Genomic DNA, 19443 nt, shown 5'->3' with positions numbered 1-19443 from the left:
GGTGCACTTGAGAGTTTTCTTGGATTTTTGCTTTCGAGGCAGCAGGCTTGTGGAAGGGAAGAACAGCCCTGGGAAGTGGGTGCAGAGGATAAAGCAGCAGAGCTCAGCCTGTCCCCTGGCAGGCCCACCACACAGTGAGGAGCCAGCATCACAGAAGACTGAGCGCCAGACCAAAGGAAGGTCCAAGAGGAAAGACTGCATCTAAACCCTTCCAGATGTCCACAGGGCCTGGCGTCACATCCAGCTACATGAGGAATTTCATCAGTGCCATTTGCAAGTCCCACTGAATCTCCTTAGAGGAACTGGGACAGAGATGCACACTGAAAAACAGCTCTGTGGGCTGGGTAAGGACAGAGTGCGGGCCAAGCCTGGGTACAGAGTCACCAGGTATGGAGGGCCGGAGGGAGGGCCTTTGAGAAGAACGACATCAGAGAGTTGAAGAGTCGCAGAAAAATCACAGAGTCATGAACCACATTCCCACAGGGTTCGGAGAAGAAAGGTCACCTGCTTGCTTTCGAGGTAAACCTCTGTAGACATATCAGCCCTAAGTTGCCTCAGAATGAGGGCTGATCACAGCTAACACAGCCTGAGTGCTTGCTGTGTGCCAGGCACTTTAAACAGAGCATCGGTGCCTTACTGGGTAATCTCATTTAAGCTTCGCAGCAGCCCAGAGAGTATGTGCTCTGCTCTGTACTCACCACAGGGCCTTGGCACATGCCGTTCCCTCTACTGGAAGACAACTCTCCTTCCCAATCCCAGCTTTCTTCATCTCATTAACTCTGACTATCCCTTCCGGTCTCTGCTTAATCATCACTTCTTCAGGGGAGCTCTGAGTTTTTAGAAACTTCTGTTTAACTTTATGATCTTAGACCACTGTGGACTGTTCGACAAAAACTGCTTGATAGTGATGAATGTAAGGAAAGAAAACATTCATTTTCCTATGGCATATCGATAATGAAACTTCTTCTTAATTGGTATATTGTAGTGCTTGCATATAAATCATCTTTATGCAAAAATTTATATAATTTTTGTCCCTGATGGAATCTAATCATTTGAGACATAAGCTTATGAATAAAAGTGCAACGATATTCACCAAACCACAGAGGGTTTGGCTTCGAATCAAAACAGGTAGTTAATGATTCTGTTTGCAAATTGAGGTGGTAATAAATTATTGAGATGTGTGCTTTCCCTCCGCTAGTCATCTGCAGTTCCAAGTTCTGAACACTTTTGCTTTTCACCAGTAATCATCTGTGCCTGGCAGAAACACAGAACTCTTTAGCTGGCTTTTGCGGACCACTCAGTGGCTGGATGAAGTCCTCCGGGGGCCCCCAGACTTCACACACAGCGAACACGTTCCACCTACACTGAGCTCATATCTGACCCACGCTGACCCCACAGGTTTCAGATGTGCCCTTTATCCTTCCAAAAATACATCTTCTCATTTTATCTAAACTGCCTGGGCAGTAAAATTTTATTCTGTTCCATAAAAAAGCTTTTATTATCAAAGCAGTAAGGTGTAAGGAGAAGGAGATTACCATGGCAAAGCCGTAATGGTTTATTATATAGTTAATCACAGAGATAAGGTGTCATTTTATAAAAATGTTTCCACTGTCTTGATTCCTTTCTGTAGAGGACTAATAATAACAATAATAAAAAGAATCAGAAAGCCACTTCAGCAGGAATAGATTTATCACTTTCTACTCTGGGAAAGACTCTTCTTCACATTGGGAGGCGAAGACACCGAGGGACAGAGCGGCTTCATCGGGAAGCCGGGAGGAGCCATGGCAAGTGTCTGCTCTTCATAAAGGAGGATGCTGTGACGGGGGCCGCCACAGGGCTGTGGGTGGTTGATAAGCTGGAGAGCAGGGCTGGCCGCTGGATATTGAGGAATGAAAGCAGGATTTCAAAGGGGATTTAAAGAAATGAACCAGCAAAGGCAGCCAGAGTTAGATGTTAAAGAGTTAAAACTAGGCCTCCTACCCTCTCAAGGAGTTTGCCTCAAGCAGACTGCAGTGAGAGAAATCCAGACAGTTTTGATCCCAGACCATTTTGCTTCAGCACCTTCTTGTGGATGAAGTGCTTCAGCTGGGGCTTCCTTAGCGCCTCAACTGCCAAGCGGAGCGAAGCAAGCAGAGAGCTTCTGGAAGGAGGCAGAGCCTCCACAGATGAAGAGGCTGAAGGAGAGCCTCCTGTCCCTCCTGCCCATTAATGGGAAAGACAATGTGGAAACTTCTGGGGAGAAAGGAGTCTGAGGAATGCTAAGGTGATGTTTCAGCTCTTCTGGCCTCTATATTTTACCTAAAGCACACAGAGGAGTGATAAGCTGTAAATCAAGAATTTCTGTTTCTCTCACATTTCATACACCCCCATGGTGGGTTCTGCCCCTTACTACTGCATCGGGTGTAAGAACTGTGAATACCCAGGGGAAGGCCAGCTGGGCTCCTGGCAGCCTTGGAGCACCCAGTGGCCGCGATGTGGGCCTTGAGCTGGGAAGATGGCACCGATGGAAGAGGCTGCCTGTACTGCCCACAAATTGAGGTGCCTGTGTCCCCTCTCTGGGGTGAAGGATTACACCCACCAGGGAGAGGGCAGAAAACTCCCTGTATACATTCAGGGTGTACAGTACCATGGGTACCATTTCAGTCCAACTCCTCAAGATATTACTAGAATTTCTCGGGCTCAGGGAAAAACCTGCCAGGGGTTTCAGCTTACCCAATTCTCAGGCACAACTGCAGCAAGACTGTGTGTGGTTCTCTATTCCTAGGTCAGGAGGACTGGCAGCCCCAACACTTACGACAGGTGCCTGCATATGGCGTCCCTGCTCTTGCATTGCTGCCCATTCGCGTTCCTCCATTCTCTGTTTCACTACCTAAAGGGTAGCAGAATATACCACCCTAAAATATGGCACTTTGGTGTATTGATTACAGGCATTTGAAAAACAGCAAAGAGGCTTCCTCTGCATTCCCCTTATCTGCCTAAAGACAGATTCTCCAAAAGGAACTCGGTTGTCATAAACCCACATCCCACCTCCAAGAGTTTCATCAACCAGGAAAGACTGATGACTCTGTCAGAGGAGAAGACAAGGAGTAGACACCATCCCCAGACAAAGTTTGTCAAAAACTCTCACACTGCCCTTTTCCTCTAAGGTTCCATTCGTCTTCCCTGAAAACCATTTAATCTCCTCTGAGAGGCCTATACCTCCCTTCCCTTGCTCTGTTGAGATGGTATTCAAGCCTGAATTCTAAACCACTTCTTTGAGTTCCTCATTTTTCCTTGAGTATATCCCATTTATACATGAGGTATATATGTTAATAAACTTGTTTGTTTTTCTTTGTTAATCTGTCTTTTATTAGAGGGATGCCTCAGCCAAGAACTCAGAAGGGTAGAGGAAAAATTATTTTTCCTCCCCTACATCCCAATTCTTCCCCCTCTCCTATACCTATATGCTGTTTACTGGTATCACCACTCACCCAGTTCCCATGACTCCTTGTCCTTCACTTTCCCATGTGAATAAGTCCCCTCAAATGTGTCTCATATCCTACCCCACTTCCACTGTTGCCAATTTAACTCCAGGCCCCTTATCAAGTACTTGGCTATGGTTTTTTTTTTTTTTTTTAAATTGAGATTCCTGAATCTGTCACCTTATATTCTGTTCATTTTTGCATTCAGGTTTTACAACAACTTGCACTCCCCCCCCAAAAAAATTCTTTTTTCTGGGTGCAGCAGTGGTGACAAAGTGATCTTCCTAAATACTTCTTGAATTCCGCAGAGATACTTGGCAAATATACAAAACCCAACATGCAAACCTATAGCGTGTTGACTGGGTTTAGGACGTGACCCAATGAAAAGGTGCCTCGTGATCAGGACTGTCAGGGAGATAACGCAGCTGCTGCCTCTCAGCCTGAACCTCTCTTAACGTACAGAGCCCAACGGAAGCCCCTTCGTCGTCTATGAATATGACAACTGCACTCGGTTTGCCCGTCAGGCTGGGCCTGTTTTATCAGAGCCATTATAATCTGTAAAAGTTAACACCTCTTAGGCTGTGCATTTTATATTGGAATCCTGCAATGATTTAAACAATAGTTAATGAGTATTTCATCACACTGTCTGAGGTACATTTCTGGAATGAGACATATGTAGATATAGCACAAGGACAAACTCCCAACACTTATAAAATCCTGGAGTTCGTCAGTAAAGACATAGTGAATCGAAAAAACAAACACAGGAATTCCCTTTCCTCCTTAGAATTTTTAATATGACTTCAGAGTTGCAAAATCCTGTAAATTCTATAAATTCCACAACACCACATGTTCAACAGAAAAATCTATATTCCTTTTATACCTCCATTTAGAATTTTAAATGTGATTTTGCTTAATAATATAATTTATCTTAGCTAATTATTTCTTAGTTTTGTTTTTTTCCCCCCCATAGATATCGCTAGTCAAGAAAAGTCATTTAAATGTATTCAGTTTCTATAGCTACAAAAATTATGTCATTTACTACCACCCTCTTAAAAAACAAAAAGCTAAAGCTACAGCTATGGAAAAGAAAGCAAACTTCTATCTGTAGGCGGTAACCGACTTTCAGCACAAAGATACCATTTAAGATACGGGGTTAACAGCCACCGTTGATTCGCCCTCCTCCACGCACTGCTCCGCCGCGGTTTTTGCTGTATGCGTTGCACAGCCTGTCTGCTCCCACTAGACTTGGATCTTTTTTTTTCTTTTTTAGAAAAGAGATCATCTTCTACCCCTCAGTAACTTTAGCAATGTTCTTCAAGTGTGGTCCTTAGACTGTTGACACTGGTACCCACTGTGCTTACTGATTGCAGATTCCTGGGCCCCACACTTACAGAATCAGGGTCTCTGCGAATGGGGGCCCCGATGCTCCCGGTACATTCCAAAATTTGAGAAGCACCAGACGGTCACACATTCATCCATCTGCTGGATGGATGGGTGAATGAAGGAAGGGGAAGAGAAGGTAGAGAGAAGGTAGGGGAAGACATGCAAGGGGAAGGAGGGCTGATCTGGTGGTAGCTGTGGTCATTGATTATTGGGGTCCTTTTGCCTTACTTCTCTCTTCATTGAGCAGTAAATAGCAAAAAGTTGTGATGACATATTTATATTTATATCTCATAGCTGGAATCCACGACATGCTGAATAAACAGCGAGGTGGACAGGACAATGTCTTCCTCGTGTCTTGGTACAGAGGGAAAGACATGTACTAGATGCTTATCTGGAGGACAAGAGAACCGACCTGGATCTAACTTCTATCCTGGGGCAGGCTAGAGGTTTTGTAGAATAACCTGAGGAATGCATATCTTGTACTTGGAAGATATGTACTTATACTTGGAAGAAACCCCCTAGGAAGTGAGGGCAACACCCCTGTTCTGTTGCTGAGTAAAAGAACCTCAATCATCTTCAGAGCTAGAATATGTGGAGATGAGATTTACCCTTATTCTGTTTAACTCTACACCCCATGCCTCCAGTTAAGTGGCTAATAAACCTTGAAAATGTGAGTTTTATTAGAATATGGGCTACTAAGAACCAAAAGTTTACAGTCACTGAAAAGATAATTAACACACATATAAGGAACTTTATTATAGTAACTTCAGGTGTTTATAGTGCCCTTTATATGATTTGTTGCTGTCCTAGCTACAAATTTCCCAAAATGACACCTTAGCCTACTCTGTACCCATCTCATAAACAGAAATAAGCTCCAAGATCCACTCAGAAATTGTGAGATTATAATGCATTTTACGTTTATACTAATATATATGAATAAATTTGTCTTATTTTTCAGTGAAAATGGATTATACCATAAATTAAAAAAAATACAAACAATACATACTCTGGGATTGTAAAGATAGGGCAATCTTGCTTAATTCCTCTTTATATTTGTATTCCATGATGAAACTAATGATTCTTATTCAGGAGCATGTTACCAAGCCGGTTTGATCGGTAGCCTTCATTTGCTAAAAAGATTCAGAAATCTTTTCTGATTTCAAGCTGAAATTAGAATCAACTTCTTGCTCTCCATCTTTGATGGTGGGTCTATTATTCTGCAAAGAGGGCTGCAGTGAACAGAGAGCCAACTTCCCTTGCTAAGTGTGCGGCTGACATAATGTATGGAGGTAATCACACGTGTGGCTCAGAAAGGCCCTTAATACAAGGTGCTATTTATGCTGGTTTCCTGGGGACTATAGCAAAACTGAAAAGGCTAGTTCTGTATTTTTTGTGGATTTATCAACCTGCTCTTCCTTCAGGTCGACTGATTCACTCAGTCCTTGCAGTGGCCCTGGGGAAACATCAAACACAGAGAAAAACCTTGGGGAGAGAAGAAAATAGGAAAAGAGAAGCTTTCACCTCCACAGAGCGAGCTACACCTATTTAGAATGACACATTCACAAACGAGGCACGATTTGAAATACACTGTACCGCAGGGACTTGCCTTAGCCACAAAGTCATGGGAACCTTGAGTTTCTCCATGGTATATGGTATTTACCCTTTTCACAATTTCAGAATGGATCCTGGAGCTTATTTCTGTTTATTGAACTGGTGCAGGGTAAGGAAATGGAGTTATTTTGGGCCATTTGTCAGCTAGGAGAGCAACAAAAACCCCACACATATGGCCTGCTTGAGGCTCATATACTTACTAGCCTCTCCTACTATTGTCTCTTGATATCCTTTGCAGGCGTATGTTCATTTCTGTACTGCGCATCCTTTTAATATGCTGGCATAATCGTGAACATTGGGTGTGGGGAGCAGGAACAGGTTTGTTTAACTTCCGTTGTGCAATGCTTGGTACAAGTCTCAAGCAGGTGTACACTTAGGAAAATCATTTGAGGAGAAAGTCTTGTTTTGACCAATGGGAAGATTATATTCATTCCCAAAGCAGAAGGACATGAGACCTTTTATTAAATTTCTTTAAAAAAACCATAAAAAATACAATACAAACTCTTGATTTTATCTTCATTACGTGCTTGGTCAAAGGAGCTGGCAAAATCTGGTCATCATTTAACACATTGCTGATATTTGAATAGGCAAATGAAGGCTTTGTAAAATTATTACACAACAGTGGTAGGTGGCTAAAAAAGTTCCTAACACCAGCTCTTCTGCTGGTAACCCCATTACCAAGATCCCTTGCTGAATGGTGCAGAGAAAAGCAACATTTTATTACTGGACAACACACTACTTCAGACACTCTCGATGCTTGTGGGGATACCGGGGAAGCTTACTACTTCAGCCACATAGTTTTAAAACGGAGTCTCTACTCATTTTCCACACTTATGTCAACATTCCCCAAGTTTGCTTGTTGTCACAGCATCTTTTCAGTGACACAGACCTGGTTCTCGGGCCTGTTCCAACGAATACTCATTTTTCCTCCATTCATCTATCAAAGTATATACAGCGCCACGATCCCAATGACTCTCCTAATTGAGAGGCAATTAAATGGTTAACAAGCATTTGTTCAGCCACTACTGATTCAGAAGCTATGCAGAAAGACCTGTCTTCCTTCAATTTACAGAGCACAAGGGCTGGCACACCTGACGATGCCACTGTCACTGGCGTTAGGGTAGCTGGACACATGCCACAGGCGCCCGGGAACACCAAGGACATGGCTGCCTGGCTGAAGCCGAAGAGAAACAATAATCCCCGAGACGGAAATACTATATTTATCTTTACATAATTTGGGTCTGCACCCTAATCCCGGTCCCGACTGCACTGTCTGGTCTTATTGCAAAATGAGAAAAAGACTCAGGTAGAGACAGAATGGCTAATGAAAGTGACTGCCAATCATTAGCTACAAGCGTCAGTTCTTAAATTTCCATTTTCTCCTAAGGACTGAGTTGAATTCTATAATGAAAAATAGACAAAAAAAGTAAAGCCCTCAGTTTTCTCTACACTTCAATACAATTGTTTTTCTGGTCATAAGAAGACAAAAATGTAATTTGACCTTTAAAATGTGTAGCTAGAAGGTTTACATTTCAGGCAAATGGAAAAAAAGTTCTCCTACTTCACTGATCTGAAATGACAAGACGCTGTGGTTATGTTCTTTGGGTATGTAAACGATTGGAGAGGAAATTGCCTGTCTCATGTCTGCAGTGGTGCATTGGGAGGGCAGCTGGCAGAGGGGCAGGACCAAGGGGGGAATCTCGTCAGCTACAGCAGAAAGGGCAGAGCCACTGGGTCCAATTGGATGGTGAAGGGAGACATGCAGTCCTTTTCTCACGTTCCATGTTCAGGCTTGTTCAGCATTATCGACGTCCTGGGACAGATGCCCCTTTGGAGTGTGGATAAGGTGTGGGGGAGGACTGTGTCGTGCATTCTAGAATATTTAGTAGCATGCCTCAGCGTTATCTACCAGATGCCAATTGTGACAACCACAAATATTTCCAGACGTTCTGTCTCCCGTGGGAGCACACTCATTCCGTTGAGAGCATTGCTCTAGCCCAAGACATAGTCTTCCCTTTGCAGGACTCTCAACCAGGGAGTTTCAGCCATAGACAAAAAAAAAATCACCTGGGGTTCTTTAAAAAAAAAAAATCTCTGTGTCCACTTCAGACCAGTGACATCAGCAACTCTGGGGGTGGCATGTCACCAAAGGATGACCACAAAGCCCTGAGAGTTTTTAATTATAGTGTATACACATACACTTCGGTATGGAAGTAAGTAAACATTAATTTATAAGCATCATCTGTCAGTCACTGTTAGTCGAAAAGAGAAAAATAAAAACCCTAAAGAGCACAGAAATACCAGGCTTTACGCATTGCATGGAGAGCCAGGTATTCACCAAGAAGTTTGGGGAACGTGGGGGGAAAAACAACCAATGAGAAAAGACTCCTGCTATGTGATAAACCTGCAAAAGAAGAAAAATGGCCTTATTGGGACTCAAACTGAAGTAGTTCCAAGGCTTTATGCTCTAAGAAGTTGCTTTTACTTGGGCGCCCGAGGAGCAGCAAACTGGGAATGTGGGGCAGGCTGTTGTAGAGCTTGTTCTTAAGTCCGAGGCTCCAGTGGCAACATCCCCTCGGGGAGGCCTTCTCAAGCACACAGCTCAGAAAAAGGACACAATGTTTAAAATGTCACAGTGATGACACCTGGTCTGTGTGCGGGCTGACCTGCCGATCACCAGGGGCCTGAGTGCGGTTTTGCTTGGCTACCATCTGGGTTCATGTAGCGGATGGGAGGCCCCTTTGGTAGTGGGACTTGGGGGGAGGCTGGAAGAAGACAGACATCTCAAAATAGCTTTTTCTGCATCCTGAAAGTCTCATTTTTAGAGTTATCCTTTAGGTTGGTGGAGAATCTCAACAGATTTGGTTAACATTTGTTAACATGCAAATGTGTCACTTTGGGAGGGACGACACATGGTCAAGAAAAGGAAGTTATCAGTTACACAAAAATGAGTCTTCATGGTTAAAAAGAAAAGGGAAGGGAACTGGGGACCCACTGCAAGACCCTATCTTGTAACGTGTGGTGCCACAGTGAGCAGCTCCCAGCCTGAGGGGGCAGCAGGAGGTTCAAACTGTCTTCGCCATGAGGGAAGGGGAAGGTGGGCAAGGGCTTAGGGCCAGGGGAGCTGGGACTCCTGACCTACTTCCCAATTCTCCTTGAGCCAGACCTGGCACCGCTTCAGGAAAAAATAAACATGAGGTACAGGAACATTTCTGGCCTCTGTATACAGAAGGGATGCTTTGATTTCCCTTTCCTATTTGAACCCAAAGCAGCCTAAACATATGGTCCCCTCTGGCCCCCATTCTCTGTGACCCTGTTACCCCATCCACCGCAGCGCACATTCTACTGGCTCATTACCATCCTCCATGTTCTTTAGGAGTGATTTTAATTAGATACGAAACCTCCAATAGCACCTCAACAATCTTTACAGCTCCGTTTTGGAATCCTTCCTCCCCTGGCATATGAAAGAACTATCAAGTATTACTCTCCTTCCTCAAGGTTTTTTGAATTCAATGTTTTATTGTTCATTTCAAGCCTTCGCCATCAACTTGGACATGCACAAACACATATTTGTGATGAGCAGCTAGACTAGTTTGCACACAAAGCAATTAAATCTGGCAGCTATAATTCCAAAGAGTGAATGTTTTCCAGTCGCAGTGGGGGCCAATCCTATAGAAAAGAAACCAGCTGCTTCACGTTAGTTCCTGATGGGACTCTTCACACAGATGCTCGTGTTGCAACATTTATCCTCTGTTAGGACGTATTGTGAGAGCACTATGCCATCTTTGTTCTCCTCTCAAATCCCCAGTGCTTTCTGGGAAAATGACGACGATCCATGCAATGGTCATGTAGCCCTATGTAACTGTACAGGTTAAATGCCAACTTTGATACTGTAATTTAGCAACTTAATGGTTTTCTTCGGTAGCTGTACTGAGTGAAGCATTGTTCACAACCAGACTGGGAAGGATATGCATTTGGTCATTTTACCCAGCTGTGTGCTCACTGCGTGCTGAGCACATGCAGACGAGGGCCCCCTCCTGGCCTCACAAAATCATCACTGCCATGAGTTCCGGCAGTATTTTGGGAGAAATTCAGTCAGGCAGGGTTCACCTCCTGAAGCTGGCCTTTCGGTAATGAGACGGATGTTTAGAATTTCTCACCTGAGAGTTTCTGTGTATTTCTAAATGAGACACACACCTGTGGAAAGCTCTGGTGAGAGAACTGGGTGGCCCGAAGGAAGGAGAGTGGGAGAATTAGAAGTGCAATGTCGCTTGTGCACAGATGAGTCTCCGTATGTCTCGGAAACAGCACCTTCGTGGACTCTCCCGAGGACTTGTCCCACATCCTCCAGCTCTGGATACGTCTTAAAACGTAATCCTCAGGTTTCAATTGTATTGAATCAATGGCGCTGCATTCAAAATTCTCTCTAATGCCTGTTGTTCGTGATTTCACCACCAACAGAAAAGCTTAATTTTTAAAAAAACATTTAAGCTCCTTATTCAGTTTTGTGACCTGCCATTTTTCAAAAGCACCAAATCCCTAAAATTCATCCCTCAGAAAATGCAAAGGAGGCTTAATTCAAGTATATCGTCATGTTGGCTGGGCTGCGGCCTTATTTGGAACAGAGTCAAAGTTCTATCATTTGGCAGAAATGCGTGGTTGATTAAAGTATACTTTGGTTTCATTTTTCAGTTAACATTTATGTTATTATTTTGGGATCCTTTTTATTAAGGGTTAGATCAGAAAACAGCATATAGAAAATGGCCGATCTAAATTCTTTCTTCTCCAGTTTGGATGAAAAGTGCCATTTTGTCGAGTAGGTGACTTTTAGACAGCGGCGGAGTGCATTCAGAAATGAGCCTTCCCACCAGTACAAAACAGTGTGAATTACAGGCAGAGAAAAGATACAACTTCCCTGGGTGCTGGCTTTCCTGGCCCCACGCTTTTAGCTCTTGAGGAGTGAAACAGTCAAAGAATCTGTTATAAATCTCAGGATGTCCTGGGACCCACGTGATGTTCATTTTACTAAGGAAATAAAGTTAAAAAAAAAAGTACACACAGCAGCTGGAGGAGAGAGGTAATTTGAGGTCATTGCTACACTTTGTCAATTAGTGTGTGAGTCACTCAGATGGAAGGTATAATAGAAGCCTCAGAGGAAGAGTTTATTCTAAAATGCTACACAAAAGGATAAGACAGAGAGGTCTTCTCCCAGCAGCCAACTAAAGCCTCCAGACAGAGGCTGGCCAGCTACGACCCCCACGAGCCAAATCTGGCCTGCCGCCTTTTTGCATTATCTCTGGCTGCTTTTGTGCCACAACAGCAGAGCTCAGCTGTTGAAGAGACCTGATAGCCCATAAAGTTTACAATATTTACTAGCTCGCCTTTTACACATAAAGTTTGCTGACTTTGGCTCTATAGAACAGGCCTGGAGATTGAGTGTATTATATGTATATTACAGTAACTTAAGGAGAGACTGGAAAAGTCATATGGCTATGAAACTTAAAATAAAAATATGAGTAACATTTTTTATTTGTACAGTATCTTTACCTTCTCTAACAGTTTCAAACATACTCTTGGAGTTTGCTTTGAACAATTAGTTAGCTTGTAATCTGATCAAACAGACAATAAGTCTGTCTGATGTGCCATATGCCGTGACTGGGGGAAGGGTAAATGATTCCTCCCTGAGTGATAACTGAAGGTCATGGATTTCTTTCAAGGGCATCTTATACACCCATAGAATCTTGTATTATATGTAGCAGAGGGTTTAAAGTTCCAGAATTTTAGATTACATTAGTGTTAAGTGTAATCCTTAGTTTTACGCAACTCAACAGTTAACTAAAAAGCATATATATATCAGTGTCCAAAAAAGGCCTTGGAGTAGGAAACCTACACAGAGGTTGTGACCATATTCTAGAATCAGAGGCCAGTGAGATATGGGGAATGTGCTGTGTGAACCTGGGCACTGAGGATGCGTTTTCTTCATCCTGCACTTTTCCTTTTAGCATCCTGATTTTTCTCCGGGAACCAGAGCCCATCAATTCTCAGTTCATGGGGTTCAGGTGGGGCTTACCTTCCACTAACTCTGTGGTAGGCAGAGGACCCCACCTGGCTAGTGGGAAGACTCTGTTCCTCTAGCTAGAGTGACTGGCTTAGGGACAGATACATGGCCCAACCCAGCCAATGGGAATTGGCCCTTAGACTTTTGTTAGAACTCTTGGAAACCAAGCCCTCTCTCAGATGACAGGAGTTAAGAATTATGGAAGTGGGGAGCTGCCAGTGGGGTTTGCTGCTGCAAGGAGAGATCGTGCCTAAGAATGAAGCCAAGAATAAGCAGAACCAGGAGACTGCAGGAGACACAGAGAGAGGAAAAGAGAGAAGGCGTGAGGGGGGAAAAGGAGGGAGGGAGAGGAACTGAATCCTGATAACATAATTTTGGCATAGAACCAAATTTGCCTAAAGGAATCTTCTGGTGTTTTCATGTGTAACAGCCAATAAATTATCTTCTTGTCTTTGACTAATGGACCTTGGGTTTCTGTCACTGAAACCCAACTGAAAGAGTTTTGATTGATACACTGAGAACATTTTTCTGCTGATAAAACTTCACCTTTACTAACAGATGTTTCCTTCCGACTATGGACGTGAGCCAGCGTGCAGGACTCAAAGAAATGTCTTCCATCAAAATCAGCGCAGGGTGAGGCAGGAGCAAAGCCACACCAGGCCTCCTTTCCTAAATCCCAGTCTTAAAATCCCAAGAATGGGGCTCTCACTAAGCTTATGTAAGGTGTTTCTGAGTTTGGTTAAGGGAGTTTTTCTTTTATAATGACAAGGTGGGAAAATATTTTTTCTTAGTAGCATGCATGACATTGGCCTTCTAGAGATTTGTCAAAAACATCATTTGTTGAGGATTTGTTCTTTGTTGTGCTGCTCTACATCATTTGTACACTTTTGGGCCAACTTCAAACGCCAATTAATTATGGGTAGCAAGTTTCTTTTTATTCAAACACGTTCTCTTCTTTTTTATTCCCAAGATTTGTGCCTCTGCCTGCGGGGCTTAAAAAAACCTGCTGAAGGGCCGTTCTGTGATGTTTATATATTAAATAAACAACGTTTTCCACGGGATGCTTTTACTTATAGAAACAGCTCGAGTGCCGTCAATTTGTAGTTCCAGGTTGAATCACTCACCAGTTGTGCAGTTCAGCAAAGGCAGCTTTGATCTTCTTCACCGAGCTGTCCACTTCTTCCTTGATCATGACACGGTATCTAGTTAGAGACACAGTGCAGCGCTGCAAATCCTTCACCGATTTCTCAATATTTGGGCCTAAAATTAAGGTCAAGAAAAAAATGTGTTTTTTAAAAAATTTGACCACTTTATATTTGTGAGCTGAACAATAACAACAAAATCCAACCAATGTACATCCCTCCCCAACAAAAAGAAAGATTTGTTTTTTTCAATGAAAAAAAAAAAGTTTTGTCAAGAGGATGTTTATAGCCCAGTGTTTTTAAAATCCAGAGTGGGTGGTTTGCATGGCCCCTGGGCCCACTGTGACTTCAGCGGTGGGTTCTCTGCCTGGGCCCTTCTGGGCACATGTGTCTCCTCTGCTGTTTGGAAAACAGGCTCTGATCATATGTTCTATCACAAACTGCAGGGTCTTAGAATGTGGTATGTCTGCAGACTGTGTGTGCTGCTGGCTCTCACTGCAAACACCACTCTGCGTGGGTAAAAGCCAGCAGGGCTTTTGGAAGAGGAAAATGACTTAGAGATTGGGAGAGGTACAAATGAGCTAGAGAGGACGGAGCGCTGGTGCCAGGTACTCTGGCTCTGGCCCCGGCAGGCCCGAGCCAGGCCTGTAATTATAGCAGCAGCACTTAAAGCAGCTCCGTGAGTGCCAATCCAGCCTGATTTCCTGAAACTGTCACCAGGGTTTACAGATAGTGCAAAGCAAATCTGCAAACTATATTCATTCCAACAAGGGCATGATTCTTAGAAGAAAGAAATCTCCCTCAAGAAAAGTGAGAAAGTATATCAAACTGGAGCCAAGGAAATCAGATGTAACTCAGGCTGAATGAGAAGAATATTATTTAATCTTCAGGAAATCAGAAAGGAAGTGACTTAACTGCTTTCATTTTTAATACCAGTTATGTGTAAAGCATATCAAAGCTTGAAACATAATGAAAAGATGGTGTGCCAAATATAAAACCCTCTTTCAGTGTTATGTTGTCTGAAAGTTCTAACACAGAACTGAATTCACGTCAGAAAGATTGTATCTGAAGACATTCCAGCCCCCAGACTCATGTTTCTTCCATGCAAGGTCAGAACTTGTATATCAGGGAAACATTCAGCATTCACATTTCAAAAAGGGCTCCTGCATTAACATTTGTTTTAGAAAGCATTAGGGTAGAAAGTATTTGTGGTGTAAATTTATCCATGACTACGAAGAGAAGAACGGTCTCAGAGAGGCAGAGAAAGGGGATGGAATTCCATTTAAACATTCAAGACCTTTGATTAATGTGGGAGGAATCACATCTGCCTTTCAATCACTGTGGGTTGAGGAAGGAAACGCAATTTCCTGTGTATCTCTCTTCAACTCACAGCATCTTTTGGAAAGTTCTGTCCCTCTGGCACTTTTCTCTGTGTGCAAAATACGTTGAATCATTTGTGCAAAAGAAATCACTTTACCTCTTTTCTTTGCCAGCTCATCTGGCTTTATTTCAAGATGAGCCGCAGGGGCATTGGAATTAACAGGAGGTGTTTTTGCCTTAGGCTTGCTTGGGTTACAAGGCTGCTCAGCCGACCACTGTAGGCCCTCTGGCCTCTCTGGTGTCCCGTGTATAGCTTTGGGGTTGCCATCTAAGGGTAGTTTCTGTTGCAGTGGTCTGTTGCCTTCTGTAAGAAAACACCAAATAATGACTGTGAAGTGATAAACTAAAAACACGGATGACAACGTGGTGGAGGATGGCAAGATTTTCTTTTGTTTACATGCGGGCGATTACGCCTTTCATCGAAAACAGTCAAGAAACTGTCTTAAAAGAATCCCCAGTGGATTAGACGATGTGCTAGAAATAGAAAGAGCCTTGTACTTGGAGCCAAAACGTGGGTGTTTGGGCTCTGGTCATTACTTACAGGGTGACCCTGGGCAAGCCACTGAACATCTCTTAGCCTTAGTTTTCTCACCCCGACGTGATTAGGAGGAGGCGTCCATGAGATACTTAGGAGGATTAGGTGGGTTTTTTTCCCACTCAGAAAAGGCACAGATGTCTTTTAAGTGTGATTTCATATTGAGGCTATAAAAATGTAGCCCTCCTATCTCCAAGTGCTCCATTAATGTCCTGTGGTATTTTATTTTGAATTAATGAAAGCAGGAGAGTGATTGGAGATCGGGCAAGAATGAAGTGACAACAGGTACTATAATCATTTCATCGAATTTATGGAGGGATTAAATCAGAAAACAACATCATAATATCTCAACTATATTTAAAATCTAGGGAGTCAGATTCTCTCTGGAGCTCTAATAGATGTTGCAATAAATTAGCAGCACATTGCTCTAGGCATCTTTTAAATGTAGATTCCCATTTAGTTATTATTGCTGGAGTGAATTAAAAGGCACCTTAGTGGCTGGAAAAGGAAATGTATCACCTTTAACATCTTACTTACCACCAAAGAGAGCTTTGGGTGAGAAAAAAAGGGAAGCCAGTGTGGTTTTGAAGACCAGGTTCTTGGAGAAAGCTGGATGTAGCGGAACAAGTGCAGGTTTGGACACGGGAGACCCTTGTTCTGATCTTCCCTAGGTACTGATGACCCTGTGGGAATGACTTCACTTTTCTGGCTGACAGTGGCGCTCACTCAAATGGAGCACAATGTCATCTCCGTGAAACTCTGCCCCTTTTCAGACACTCACCTGCCTCACTTCTCTCTATTCCCAATGTGCCTTGTAAAAACTAGTGGGCTATGTTTTAACACCATACTTACATGTCTGCTCCTTGCCTTTGCCTTGGAGAGCCTATGGCTTCCTTGAAGGCAAATATTAAAATATGATTCATTTTGGAGGCCCCAGGACTTGTGTCTGGCTCAATAGCCAGCTGTAGACTTGTGACTGAATTAAAGCACGCTTAGATTTCATAGAAAAAAAAAAAAAAGAAACAAAGAGCAGTTTTCCTGACACCATCACAAACATTTCAGAGACTGCACTCAGAGAGTGCAAAAGAATAGGATCTGGGTCCTAGTCAATTTGATTTTAGACATTAGCTCACTTATGAGAAGTGTAAGTTTGAATCCATCATTCATAACCTACAATCAAGAAAGCACAGCATATGTTTTATGGGCTGAGTGATGAGCACTCTTTAAATTTACTTAAAGGGAAATTACAGTACACAAGAAATGTTCAACAAAGGCAGTGAACATAGTAATTAAATACGGAAAACAGCATTTCCTCCAGTAATGAAACATTTAATAGAATCCCCAGAAGATTAGAAGATATACTAGGAATAGAAAGAGCCTTGTACTTGGACTCACAAGACCTGGGTAGGTGTTTGGGCTCTGGTAATTGCTGCTGGGTGACCCTGGGCAAGCCACTTCCCATCTCTGAGCCTTAGCTTCCTCACCCAGAAAGGCTCTTAGGAAGCTTTAATTGTACTGAAGTGGAAGTTCACTGTAGGCTGTGGTTGTCAAACTTCCGTGTGCATGACAAACTCAGAGGTTCCGCTTCAGCAGTGGGCCCAGGATTCTACCCCCAGGTCATTCTGTTGGGGTGAGAATGGGTGGCACTGCCCACCTGGAAAAATTCTACTGCGTAAGATGAATAACTAACCTTCTGATGAGTCTATAAATGTTTTGTTAAAACAGTGATTAAGTATAGGCTGGTTGCAACTCACTCCCTCTAAGTCATGGTGGAGATTCAGCCTTGAGGAAATATTATAAATTGAGAAACTAAAATAAAGTACATCGTGAATGATGTAGTAAATTAGTCTTATTCTTAAAAATGAGGGGATTTATATGATAACCTGATGGAAATAATGACCTAAGGAAAAAAATTATTTTGTGGAAGCAAAAGAATTTTACTGAAGACAAGCACGCAAATGAGCATAGGCTCATTAACCTAGTGTTGAAAATAGTTTTGTTTGTGTATCAGAAAACTGATACGTGGGCTATTGGTTCATTTCATCATTCATCCAACTTATACTTATTGAGAAAGTTGAGTAGAAGTATTGTTTTTGGAGGGGGTTCCTGAAGAACTGTCTCATTATCGGTGGGATCCTTGAACAATGGGATGATATGAAGTTCAAATATAGTAAAACTCTGAAGCTCTTTCAGATGAAAGTTGGTAGGGAGTTATTCAGCTATAACAGAACTAGGTTCATTAGAATAATGGGAGTTCTCCCTTGGCTATAGTAGTTTTCCTCTAACATTACAGGCCAGAATTACCAACAATTCTCTGCCTTTCTGGACTCCACTTGTAAACTTCCATAGACTGTAGCTGACCAGCACTGATGCATAGCACTGTCTAACAAGGTATCCACTAGCCACCTGTGACTGCTGAACACATGAAACGTGGCTTGTCTCACCCGAGATGTGCTGTAAGTGTAAAATACACACGAAAATGTACAGACTCAGTACAAAAAAAATCTTTGATAATTTAAAAATATTGATCACGTGTCAAAATGATATTATTTTGGGTATATTAAGTTAGACAAAATATATTACCCAATTTAATTTACCCATTTCTTTTTACATTTTAAATGAAGCTACTAGTGTTTCTGTTTTGTTGTAGATGTCTTAAAATTTTCTACAGAGGCTATAATGAAAATGAACTTTGACTTCCTCCTTTCCGATGTTGCCCTACTGGATGATTAGGAATGCCAGTACAATGCAGAATAAGCATCTTGGCATTGCTCTTGATCTTAGAGAAACTGCATTCCACATTTTATTATTATGATATTAGCTGTAGATATTTCACGATTATCAGGAAGTTCTCTTATATTTCTAATTTGCTAGAAGTTTTTATTTTGTCAGGTGATTTTATTTTGCTTCATCTTGAGATAATCATATTGTTGTTCTCCTTTATTTTGCTATTAAAGTAAGTCACATTGATTAGTTTTTTAAATGTTAAACCAATGTTGTATTCTTCAGAAAGAGTACATTTGGCCATGGTGTAATATATAATACATACTATTATATATTATATTAGAATACATATTATATATTATAATAATATATAGTATTTATATACATTATAAATAATATGTCATATATTATTATGAAGACCAAGTATGCTCTTTATATCATTATATCTTACTTCAATTTGCAAATATCTTGTTGAGAATTTTGCTTCTTTATTCATGACCAATATTATTCTGTAATTTTTCTTGTAATGACTTTGTCAGGTTTTGATAAGATTATGCTGGTCTCATTATTCTTGTTTCTTTCTTTTTAAAAAACCTTTTTCCCTCTGTTCTTCAGTTTAGGTTTGCAAGCTGGCAATCAATCCCCTGAGCCACATCAGTCAGGGCTATTGTCTTCAGTTTGGATAATTTCTCTTGACCCGTCCTTAGGTTCACTGGTTCTTTCTTCTTCGTTGTCCAAATTGATGTCAAGTACATCTGATGACTCCTTAAAATGTTTTTTTAGACACTGTCCTTTTTAGTTCTAGGGTTTCCATTTCATTATTTTTATCTCTCCTGAAATTTCCTTCTCTTTACCCTTTATATTCATTTTTTCTGTAAATTTTAAAAACATATTTATAATTCTTGTCTGCTGACTCAAATATCTGGGTGATCTATAGGTTTGCTTCTAATGACTAACTTTTCTCTTAATTATAGGTCACATTTTCTTGCATTTCCCAATGTCTAGTAGTTTTTAAATTTGGGTACTGAACATTGTGGATGACACATTCAGAAATGTTGGATTTTGTTATTTTCCTTCAAATAGGTTTTGTTCTAGTAGGTCATTAAGATACTAGATCATGCTCTACCTCTTCCCCTGATTTTTTTTTTT

At 41.9% G+C, this 19443-nt stretch overlaps 1 protein-coding gene across 11 annotated transcripts in view; it reads right to left on the bottom strand.

Moving 5' to 3' along the window:
- SPATS2L (spermatogenesis associated serine rich 2 like) overlaps positions 1-19443 on the bottom strand; it is a 158545-nt gene that overhangs the window by 19324 nt on the left and 119778 nt on the right. For 10 of the 11 annotated variants that reach the window (XM_053918926.2, XM_053918922.2, XM_024563720.4 and 7 more), the window contains 2 exons: positions 15133-15339; positions 13638-13773 (listed from right to left, as the gene is read on the bottom strand). In XM_053918926.2, coding sequence (XP_053774901.1) covers positions 13638-13773; positions 15133-15339 — 343 coding nt within the window. The remainder of the gene's footprint in view (positions 1-13637; positions 13774-15132; positions 15340-19443) is intronic. The other variant, XM_024563719.3, reaches the window with a different exon arrangement.

Source organism: Desmodus rotundus, chromosome 2, assembly GCF_022682495.2.
Source record: "Desmodus rotundus isolate HL8 chromosome 2, HLdesRot8A.1, whole genome shotgun sequence".
NCBI lineage: Eukaryota > Metazoa > Chordata > Mammalia > Chiroptera > Phyllostomidae > Desmodus > Desmodus rotundus.
This window is presented reverse-complemented; position numbering and strand designations above follow the sequence as displayed.